General features: G+C 41.8%; 1 protein-coding gene across 4 annotated transcripts in view; it reads left to right on the plus strand.

Annotated features, from left to right (window-relative positions):
- The window catches only part of PCED1B (PC-esterase domain containing 1B), a 214,286-nt gene that overhangs the window by 143,313 nt on the left and 58,863 nt on the right, over positions 1–12,110 (plus strand). For 3 of the 4 annotated variants that reach the window (XM_076007205.1, XM_012752252.3, XM_012752043.3), the window contains one exon: positions 1,838–7,200. The exons of the other annotated variant lie outside the window; for it this stretch is intronic. In XM_076007205.1, the coding sequence (XP_075863320.1) occupies positions 1,886–3,187 (1,302 nt within the window). In that variant the 5' untranslated portion in view covers positions 1,838–1,885 and the 3' untranslated portion in view covers positions 3,188–7,200. Of the gene's footprint in view, positions 1–1,837; positions 7,201–12,110 lie in introns of those variants that run through there. 4 annotated transcript variants of the gene reach the window in all.

Raw genomic sequence — 12,110 nt, forward strand, 5'->3', positions numbered from 1 at the left:
TTTTGTCACATCACAATGAGCTAAATCCTATTTTTAAACTTTTTTCTGATAGCAAGAATATTTTAATGAAGATTCTTTGGGGGAAGATTAGTCACTATTTTCAACCGTTCCCTTATGAAATTCTTAATAGTCTACCTATTTTAATTTTTCAACTTTTACCCATTCAAACCCACAAATAGTATAGCTTTTAAAAACTGAATGTGCAATTTAGTAATAGCCAGCCACCACACTTAACTAAATGTTCATTAGTGCATAAAATCTTACAAATATCAAGCCACATTGGATTTTAATGGCTTGTGTAAGCAGATGAAGTGGGTACCATGTTCCTCCCATCTGAGATTTGTTAGCAGTATTTAAGTGTGTTTCTACCGCTTAGTCATCAGTGGGTATGAGTTGTAAATGGCAGCTTGAGAAAAATGTAACTGGAAGTTTTAAAGAAGAGTTTCACAGCTTTTAACATTTCATCCATCCCATGTGCTAGAGAGGAAAAAAACTTGTTCTCTAGTCTCTCAGCTTCAGGACCTGGGGGTGGGCAAATTAAACTAACAAAGGACAGATTAATGGGAGAAAAGGCTCACAATTTTTTATTAATATTTACATGCAGGGAGTGCAAAAGCAAAGAAGTGAAACTAAAGAGGGTTTGGGCTTCAAGGGATGATAAATCTTGAGGTACTGACTGAGAGATAAATGGGGTAGGGGGGACTAATGGAAGGTAAGGGCCATTGTAGTAAGGTTTGTTTATGCAAAATCCACTTGGTGCCCCCTCCCTGTTTTCAGTGAAAAGGATGATAACCAGTAGGATAATTGGTAAGAGTTGCTCTTCTGTCCCTGGTGGGGGAGGAGGGCAGAGTGTCACCTTCTGCAAAGGAAAATTTATGCCCTTGTTTTAGGCAGATAAGAGAGGGCAGAAAACTCCTTCTGTTATCTGTTGATTCTCAGTTGCTTTCTGCTCAAAATAATCCTTATGTTAAAGTGCATATTTTGGGGTGGCATATTCCAATCCTCTTCTCATGAAAGCAAAGAATATTATAGCTGGAACACATCCAGATTATTTCCAGTTTTGTTTTGAGTGATTTTTTCCAGTCCTACTGATTAAGAAATAGCTACTTCCTTGTGAAAGAAATCTGTTTTATAATGTTTTTTGACCTAACATATGTACTCTTCCTTTCTGTTACCTGTTGCATTTCATTTAATTCTTTTTAACTTATAAAAAGCAATATAAGACTATAAAAGATATTTACAAAAATAAGGGGGGAGGGGAGGTGATCCGCAACCCTACTATTCTATGAAAAACTGTCTTTACATATTTCCTTTCAATGTTATCTATGCATATCTATTTTATGTAGTTTCAGTGATGGGGCACACAATATGGGATGTAACTTCTTCAGCTTAACATTACATTAAAAACATTTTCCATGTTCTTGCTTACTTGCAGTTCTCATTATTTAACAGCTGCATAGTTTGCCTAACCATCTCCAGTTAGATATGTGGGCTGCCTCCAGGCTGTCTGCTGACCTCCTGCACTGGCCAGTGTGGGTGGGGTTGGCCCCTCCCCACCAGGGGAAGCCTAAGCCTCCCTGAGTAGCCCCTGGTGGTTTAAAGATCAAGCCCCAGGCCTAACCTGCTGGGGACGAGGAGGGCTTCTGTCTCCTGGCTCCCTTCCAGCCCCCTCACCCCACTCCCAGATCCAGGCTTGGTGGAGCTGCCATGCAGGCACCCTGGGCCCACTCCCTCAGGGCGGAGGCCACAGCTCCATCCTCCTCCCCAGTTGCCTTCCCCCACTGGGCGCCCCGCCCAGGGGTGAGTCCCTCCCAGCCTGTCTCTCCTTCTGTCCTAGCAATCCGCAGACCCACCCTGTGCAGAGCAAGGAGCTAGGCCATGCGCCATGGGAGACATTGTCTACCTAAAGTCCTCTGAGGTACAGCAGCTGCTCCACAACAAGTTCGTGGTCATCCTGGGGGACTCCGTGCAGAGGTCCGTGTACAAGGACCTGGTGCTCCTGCTGCAGAAGGACTGCCTGCTCACCCTCAACCAGCTCAAGGCAAAAGGGGAGATGACTTTTGAACAGGATAAGCTGAGGGAGGGAGGCCAGCTGGGCCAGATGCACAATGGCACCAGCTACCGCGAGGTCCGCGAGTTCCGCTCCGACCACCATCTGGCGCGTTTCTACTTCCTCACGCGCGTGTACTCAGAGTACCTAGAGAGCATCTTGGAAGAGCTGCAGTCGGGAGAGCACGCCCCCGACGTGGTCATCATGAACTCCTGCCTCTGGGACATCTCCAGGTATGGTCAGGACTCCTGGAGGAGCTATCTGGAGAACCTGGAGAACCTGTTCCGGCGCATGGGCCAGGTGCTGCCGGAGTCTTGCCTGCTGGTGTGGAGCACGACCATGCCTGTGGGCGAGAAAATCACCGGGGCTTTCCTGCCCGAGCACCAGACCTCGGGCACCTCTCTGAAAGCCAGTGTGGTCGAAGCCAACTTCCACAGCTCTGTCGAGGCGAAGAAACACAACTTCGATGTGCTAGACTTGCATTTCCACTTCCGGCACGCGAGGGAGCACCTACAGCCAGACGGGGTGCACTGGGACCAGCGCGCGCACCGCCACCTCTCCCAGCTGCTGTTGGCCCACTTGGCGGACGCCTGGGGTGTGGACCTGCCCGCCCGCCCGCCCGCGGGCAATTTGATCAAGCAGGCTGTGAAGAAACTGCCGGGTCAGAGAGTTGAAGCTCAGTCCCAGGCCAGCAGAGATCGCTTGGCCTTGCTGTCGACCCCCCTCTTGCCTGCTCCCAGAAGACGCACCCTGCTCCAGTCCCCACCCCAGCGCCTGCCTGTACCCCTACGCCTACCCCCACAGCCTCCTCTCATCCCCCTGCCCCAGGGGATGCCCCAGTTCCCAAACTGTCCCCAAGACGCCTATTTTTACTCAGACCATACTTTCCAGTCGGATCAGTTCTATTTCCATTCGGATGTCCCCTCATCTGCACAAACGGGATTTTCCTTTGAAGCCAGCTTTATGTTTGATGCCCCGCCACCTGTGCCCTACTTTCCCCCACCCTGTTACCGGCAGCCGGCCCCTGTGGTCCATAGAGGTTTTCCCCGGTATCTTCCCCCTGGCCCCTATGCGCCCTCCAGACAGCGGCCTAGACCTTCAAAGAGAAGGGGCCCCAGCCCACGCAGGCCTCAATAGACTGACCTCGCCCTCTTTCCTCCTCGTGGACACGGACTGGACAGAGCGTCTGCTGCTTCCTCTCTGTTGGCTGGCCCAAACAGACTGACCCTGTTAACTTAAGCCTTTAGTACATGTTTGGACAACCGTTTGTTCGTTGCTGTTACCAAGGAAGTCAGGGAAGAACAGTCTGTCCTGTTCTTACTGGCTGTAGCCTCTTCCCCACTTCCTGTGGGTGGTCCTATTCTCTTTGTTTTTTTGTAAAAATAAGATTTAAATAAAGAAGTTGTTTCACAAAAGTAGTTTTGTGTGTGTCTGTATCTAATGGATGCCTTCATTTCCATTAAACAGTTAGCCCCGTAAGAGCACAAACAATATCTGCTGCATGAATAGTTGTGGTGTCTGCTTGATAAACTATTCGGAATAGTTTGTGTGAAAGAATTCTCCTGAGGCATTCCATAAAATGGATCCAATTCCTTACAAATAAGCCCAAGAACTTTAACTTTTTGTGATCATACTTTGCCAGAGATTCCCAAAGAATCATTGAATGTTTGAGCTGGGAAAACTAAAGACATAACATTTAACCAACATTTATAAACAAAGAAACTGAGGCTAAGGAAGATGAATGACTTATTTTAGGTCACACAGAAAATCACTCCTCTAGTCTTTTCTAGTTTATACCAGTTTCCAGGTTATACCAACTTTGAGACCATAGAACTAATTTCTACCACAGCAATATCAAACCAAGAAGAGAAGTCTATGAAGTAGGGTCTTCTTACTATGAAAGCTATGGCAAAAAAAAAAAAAAACCCTGTACCCCCATAGCTCCATAATCAGAAGTGTATTGGTTCGAATTATGCATATAAGCTAGGGTGGATGGCATGCTTATAACTTAATGATTCCTTGAATAGTCCTAATTTTTAGACTTGAAAAAAATAAAGAAAAATAAGCGGTGCTCAATGGCAATGTGAATCACCATTAGAGAAGAAAACCACAACTTGGAAGGGACCAGAGAGTGCCCAAATCTCTTCTGCGTCAACTCTCCATAGGTGGCCACTGCCACGTCTTCTTTGTTTTGCAGGAATTTTAACATCACTAGGACTGTTTAAATGCTAGGCCTTTGTCACACTGAACTAGTGAATTGTTAATACTTAGATAAAATAGTCAAAATTGATATGACTAAAATTGTCCAAATATAGACTTTTTCATTGAACTGATGTGACTGTTTTATACATCCCCAATACCACCATCCCTACATTTGACAAGAGAAAGGGAATTGTTACCAGTTCATGAAATCATGAGAAATGGATGATATTATACCTAAGCAAGAAATACGTAGTAGCTTTGAATCCACTAAAATCCATAGGATTCCTGGAGAATAGGGCCTTTGTTTTACTTTTACTTATCTCTGTGTCTCAGATCCTGGCACGATGTCTACCACTAGTAAGTACTGAATAGTGTTTCTTAATGAATCAATGAGTGAATGAAGAGGTGGCTTATAAATGTGTTCCTGATGAGACTACAATCCAAGTCTAAAAATTGACATTAATCTTTGTAGTACATCTGAAGAATTGTTGCTGAAACAGTATGATGATGATCTTTGTAGGCCCTGGAATAATGGTGCCTAAAAGTCAGAATTTGCCAGAATGTCCCATCATAGTGAGGAGAGGGGACCTGTATGGCCAAGGTAAATGTTCTAATCCCGTGGAGATTAGGGCACCAGGCTGTGAGATTTCATATTAGCCATCAAGATGCCCCAGATGCCTTCATTGTGGCTTTACATGTTCCCAAGCAATGCCAAGTAGCATTTAGCCACTGATCTGAGTAAGCTGACACATTCAGTGTTTCTATTTCCATGAATAAGCCAATAAATTGGGTGTTCTGGTTTATATCTCACTTTTGCAGGTTATGTTAGTATGTATGACTCCTCCTTAATCTGATCCTGCCTGATGAACCAAGGAGAATGAGTTCTTAGACATACAATGCTGAGGACCACATGAATCCACTATATTGTGCATTAAATGATGTCCACCATTCAGCAGTTCTGTTTCTCTCACATGGGTAGCAGTGCAGGTAGACTCAGACAGGGACAGTCTTTTCCTTCGCAGGTGTATCAATTTCCTGTGGTTGCTATAAAAATACCAAAAACTTTGACTTAACACATTTTTATTCTCATACAGTTCTGGAAGTTAGAAGTCTGAAATCCATCACTCCAAAGTGAAACCCTTACTATGTCCTACATGATCAGGCTTCTACCTGCCCCTGCAAGGTTATCCCCTGGAACTCTTATTGCTCACCATTCTTTCAACCACACAGGACTTCTTTCTGTTCATACAGCATGTCAGGCTCTTTTATAACTTGAGTCTCTGCACTTGCTATTTCCTTTACCTGGAATGTTCTGCATCCCCTACCTCTTAATTTGAATATCTACCTCTTCATCCTTTTGTCCTCACCTTGCAAGTCCTCTCCTAAGAGGCCTTCCATGACCATTCAGTCTGAAACTACTATGATAATCTGTCATCACACTCCTCATTGTCTTTGCGTTGCTTACTGGGTTCTGCAATGGCTTCAGTAGTCACTGTCCTTGTAGAATGAATGCTCCATGAGTCTTGTTCGCTACTAAGTTCCCAAGGCCTGCTGGCATAGTGCCTGGCAAAGTGGTGTTCAGGTATATTAGCTTTAGTTAATTGTTTAAGAACATAATTAATTCATATGGTGCACTCAATTAAGAATTCAATTTATATTAAAATAGAATAGCATTTGATTACTTTTCCCTAGAAAATGTCTGTAGATCTCTCCCATAATTTTACCTAAGTCATGCTGGGTGGCCAGGCCCCTTCTCCCATTCCCCGGTCCCCCACCCACTCAGGAGAAGTGCCCAAAAGCACAGTTCAGTGGTGCTTGCATTTAATTTCATACATATCCTGGCTTTTATATTCCAGACTTGGGCATTCTTTTTTGCCCATTTTTGCTATTGTTGTCTTGCTCCTTAAATCAGGAAACCTAGAATTGCAATCAAGCTATTGTCCGGGAAAAATAACCAAAGCTATTCAGCATTTATGAGAGAAATTATTGTTCTGTTGTTAAGATTTAGAATGCAGGGTTCATTTGGCTTATTCTCCATCCTCCAAGAAACAACAGCTCTCAAAGCATTTCCTACTTGACTCTTGCCTCAGGTTTTCTGGAAAAGGGAAAAACCAGTAAAATTAATGATTAGGTTGACATCATCCAAGCATCATGTGTTTCTCACAAGATTCTATAATAGTATGTTATAATGAAGGCCAAAATTTTGAAGCTGTAGTCATGTTTGTCCATATGTACAAAGAAAGCAACTGTTCAAAGAAAGCATTTGAACCAACTGAAACTTACAGCCTGCCATGAGGTCAGCATCCAGCATCCGCTCCTTCTCCAAGGTTCAGCCTCAGAGTTCTTGGCTCTTTTTGCCGGGAGGCAACATCCACTGTAAATTCTGGAGTTGTACAAAGTGGCAGCTCCATCTCTTGGACAACTTTGTATTCATGAATTCTGCAAAGGTAAGTTGTTTTGAACACTTAGAATCACGTGAGAGAAAGGATTTATCATGGTTTTCAACTATTGTAGGGTTGTTTCTATAAACTCCGAAACAATATTCTCATTCTCACAACTTCAAGAAAGGCCTTTTCTGCTGAATGCTTAATTTATAGATATATAGATTGTCCCTGGCTTACAATGGCTCAATTTACTATTTTTCAACTTTACCATGATGAGAAAGCAATACACATTCAGGAAAAACAAAAAGCAAAAAAAAAACATCCATTACTTTTTCCCAATGCTGGGCAGCTGCAGTGAATTGCAGTTCCCAGTCAGCTGCAATAACTGATACTCTACAAGGCCAGGTGGTTTTGCCCAGCTGTGGGCTAATGTAAGTGTTCTGAACACATTTTAGGTAAACTAGGCTAAGCTTTTATATGCAGTATATTAGGGGGATTAAAATGCATTTTCTTTTCTTTTTCTTTTCTTTTTTTTTTTTTTTTGAGACAGAGTCTCATTTTGTTGCCCAGTCTAGAGTGAGTGCTGTGGCGTCAGCCTAGCTCACAGCAACCTCACACTCCTGGGCTCAAGTGATCCTCCTACTTCAGCCTCCTGAGTAGCTGGGACTATAGGTATGCACCACCATGCCCAGCTAATTTTTTCTTTTCTTAGTAGAGACGGGGTCTTGTTCTTGCTCAAGCTGGTCTCAAAATCCTAAGCTCAAGCGATCTTCCCCACTTGGCCTCCCAGAGTGCTAGGATTACAGTGTGAGCCACCGCGCCCAGCCAGCATTTTCGATTTATATTTTCAGTTTATGACAGGTTTATCAGGATGTAACCCCATCATAAATTGAGAAGCATCTGTAGTTTTTCTTACAAGACTACCTATTAAACCTCAAGGAAACATTTCCTAAAACATGTCCCTTTAGCCTGTAATCTTTATTGCACACGCATTCTATAGGCATGTGGATGCCTATAAGGATGTTTGTAAAAGCCTTCATTCTATAATTGCTCCATCTGGAAATTCACAATGACCTTTTATAAATTAGAGGCTCTGAGAAGTTCTGCATGATATAAACTTGATTAAATGTATTTAACCTAGTATTTCCCAGATGTATTTAACCCAGAACCATTTTCATATGTAGCATCCTTTAAAAACATATTTTGGGAAATAATATTCTCGAGAATGCTAGATAAAATAGTTGAGGTAAGTGAAGAGAAAAGGTTTGCAAGTGACATCTTACATTCAAAGCCCTTTTCTAATGTAGCATTGTAATAATCTGTTCCTAAATATCAGGTAATACTTGTTAGGTAAACCTGGGACGTGCATGGGAATGGCTAGTTAGTAGGAATGGGATAAACTGGACCAGCAATGATTGTCCCCTCCCTCCTCTAAGATGGGAAAGGCACTGCGACAGTCTCCCTTAATAACAAGTTCTAGGGGGTGTCCAGTCTAGCCCAGGTATTCCATGCCAAGATGCATCCCAGTGGAGCATAGTAACTGAGAAGAAGAGAAGAAACAGAATTCTGCAGCTGCACACAATCATTCTGCAAATGCTAGGAGCAGGAAAGGGCCTGTCTTAGAAGAACAAGAGCACCAGCAGATGCTGCAGTGGCTGAGCCAGAGACCCTAGCCGGAGAAGCGACACAGCCCGCTCCTGTGGTCTGATAAGGTCCAGTCTGGGTGCTGGGCAGGTGTGCTACAATCGCAATGTCTCTCCGACCTGGGCTGCTAAATGGCTTCTTGAGCTTGGCTTCTTATCTTCACTTCTCGCTTACTTGTCTACTTAGCATGGGCTAATTTTGGGCAAATAGTCTTTGATCTTGTGTTTCCTGGAGGTAGTTATGTCACTCCACCAGATCCATCCTCTTCATACCATCCACTCTTCCCTACCTCCACCAGGCCCTAAGGCAGTGGTTCTGAAACTGTATTTAGCGTGCATCAGAATCTCCTGGTTGGTTTGTTAAAACACCATTGCTGTGCCCCCACCTCCCCAGAGTTTCTGATTCAGTAGGAGCCCTAGAATTTGCATTTCTAGTAAGTTTTCAGATGATGAGGCCCACACTTTGAAAGCCACCACTCTAAGTTGTTTTCCTTCCAAAGAAACAAAAATATAAAAAGAATCATGTAATCTCATTCATGTAGCTATAACCTAGATTTAATCATTGTGAGCATTTTGCTGTTTTTTCTTTATCTTTTTACCAAAGTATTTTAAAGTAAATTACTTCGTAATTGTTCATCTCTAAATATTTCATACCTGGGAAATAAGGACATTTTCCTACATAACCACAAGATTAGTATCACATTTAACAAAATTGACATAACTTGCTGTTGTCATCTGATTCTCAGTCCCAGAAATGTTTTTCACTGCTATTCAAACTGGGATCTAGGGGCATGGTGCCAGGCATGTAGTCCCAACTACTCAGAAGGCTGAGGCAGGAGGATCCCTTGAGCCCAGGAGTTATGATCACACCTCTGCACTCTAGCCTGGGCAGCATAGCAAGACCCTTTTTCTATTTAAAAAACAAAACAAAACAAAAACAAACTTCAAACTGGGATCCACTAAAGAATCACACATTGCATTGACTGTTAACTTCTCTTGAATTTTTTTTTTTTTTTTTTTTTGAGACAGGTTCTCACTATGTCACCTGGGCTAGAGTGCACTGCTGTCATGATAGCTCACTGTGACCTCAAACTTCTGGGCTCAAGCAATCCCCCTGTCTCAGTCTCCCAGTAGCTGGCACTATAGCCATGCGTCACCACACCTGTCTAATTTTTCTATGTTTTTGTAGAAACGGGGTCTTGCCCTTGCTTACGCTGGTCTGAAACTCCTGGAGTTTGTCTACTAATTTCTTCATGGTGTCATTTAAAATTTACTTTTTCCCCTGTATTTTCTATAAAGTGAATGTTAGATCCAAAGGCTTGATTAGATTCAAGTGAAAAATTTTTGCTAGAATACTTCATAGGCGAGGCAGTGTACTTCACATCGTTATCACAAAGGAAGGCATATAAGCTGGTTTTCCCAGCATTGGATACTAAGATTGATCACCAAGTAAAAGGGGAGATAGCCAGAACCCTCCAATTTCAAGTCGTTTGCACACTTGCAACTATTAGTATCTTGTGGTGTATCATATAAATGTTCCAATTCCTTCTCAATCTTTTACTTGTTTCAGCACCAATTGATGATTCTTGTTTGCAACAGTGATTTTATTAGAAGTGGAAAAATGATGAATTTCTCATTTTTCCATTCCTTGTACATTTCTTAGCTGTACATTTCTTTTGTAAAGAAGAGATTTTTTTCATCAACCAAGGTTATTTGGTTACCCCCAGATACACTGCCTACAGAAAAGCCTGGCTACCATGAGGATGTTACAATGGATGTAACTGGACTCTATCCTCAGATTCTCTTTGCCAAACAGCTAGGGCCCTACTGGCAAGAACCCAGGCACAGGGAAAAACACATGACACTCATCATCTGAAATATGGTTTTGCATAGAAGCCAGGTCTTTGAAGCAACCCAAGAGCCCTGATATGAACACAGGGAAATCAGCTCATAGCTGGACTGGCAGCAAAGATATAGACCAAGTAGAGATGAACCTGCAATTAGATGATAACTGGTCTTGGTTTTGAGGATGGAAAGGAGCTGAGTTTAAAGCTGTGAATTGGTTGTGACTTTTGAAGGAATTGAGGATGACCTACCTTCAAATATACCAATTTGGTATATTGATTTTTCAAGCTGAGAGTACTTGAAAAACTGTAGTTATGGAAAGGGCTATGACAGGCTATGACCTGTCCTTTCCTACATGTAGCAAGCCATAAAAATTCCTTTCAAGTAGGATGCAAGAAACTAACTCTTATCAACAGAGACTGAGAACTGCTGCTGCAGTGGACTTGCACAAATAAATCTACTGAAGAAACCCTCATCTTCCACTAGCTGTAGACCTTCCCCCCATCTGTCTCATAGTGACTCCCCTAGAACTTACTACCTCCAATCAGATCCCTTTGCCCTGTCATTCCTTCTCAAACTTATCATTTTTTTTTTTTTTTAAAGTAGAAAAGCTTTCTGCTTTGGCCATTTCTTTGGGTTTTTACTTTCTTGTGAGTGTCTCCAAGTACATGGAAAATTAATAAAACTTGTATGCTTATCTTCTGTTAATCTGTCTTGGGTCAATTTGATTCCTAGACCCAGCCAAAGATCCCACTTAAGAACTAAGTTGGATAGAGGTGATCTATAATCTACCCTACACTTTCTAAAACTAGCCCATTGGGCCAGTTAGTAATGGACATTAAAAGTGGAAAAAACTCCTTTGCATATGAAGTTATCTTCATTTTGAGATTGTATCTTTCCTAATCAACAAATAAATAAATATTTACACATCAAAATGAGGGTATTTATGTATCTGTGTGAGTTGACAAACGATATACTGGTCTGTTATTTGTTTATTAGCAAATATATATTTGTTAACTCAATAAAAAGTGTTTATTTTATATTAGGTACTACATTAAATTTTCATGTCTAGAGATAAAATTTAGATAAGAGTACCTTATTATATATGCATATTCAAGAAAATTACATACTGGAGTGTATTAATTTAAAACTTCTGGATGTGCTTGGTGGCTCACACCTGTAATGCTAGCACTCTGGGAGGCCAAGGCAGAAGGATTGCTTGAGGTCAGGAGTTCGAGACCAACCTGAGCAAACCCAAGACCCTGTCTCTACTGTAGAAAAAATTAGCCGGGCATGGTGGTGTATGCCTGTAGACCCAGCTACTTGAGAAACTGAGACAGGAGGATGGCTTGAGCCCAGGAGTTTGAAGTTGCTATGAGCTAGGCTGATGCTACGGCATTCTAGCCTTGGCAACAGAGCAAGACTCTGTCTCAAAAAACAAAAACAAAAAACCAAAAAACAATATAAATTAATTAAAAATAAATGAAGAAATAAAATAAAAATAAAAATGCTAAGTAATTCCTTCATTCTAGATTCTCAAACCTTTCCACTAAATTACCTCTAATGGTGGAGGAGCTTGAATCTATATATTGAGGAAATTTGCCTGCACCAGCCTACCCCAAGGATTAAATTTATTTCAAGACTTATATTAAATAAAATACTAACTGAAATTCTGTGCTCACTCCATACAGTATCATGTGTCTTATAAGTAATAGTCATCATGATGCCCTTCACAACATTGAATAAAATCAGCGCTACAAAAATGCAGTGGGTTCAGTGGTTAACTCAGAGTGAGAGGAATAAATAAAATTAAAAAAAAGAAAAAAGGAACAAAAATGCAGTGGGATTTAGAGTTCTAATCCATAAAATAGGGGATGATGGCTTCTATTGTATAGGATTATTATAGGCACTGAATTAATATTTTTAAAGACTTAGAACATGGCACTATAAAATACCTGTTAAATAAAATTAAAGATTGTCCCAAGC

The sequence above is a fragment of the Microcebus murinus genome, chromosome 10 (genome assembly GCF_040939455.1).
Source record: "Microcebus murinus isolate Inina chromosome 10, M.murinus_Inina_mat1.0, whole genome shotgun sequence".
Lineage (NCBI taxonomy): Eukaryota > Metazoa > Chordata > Mammalia > Primates > Cheirogaleidae > Microcebus > Microcebus murinus.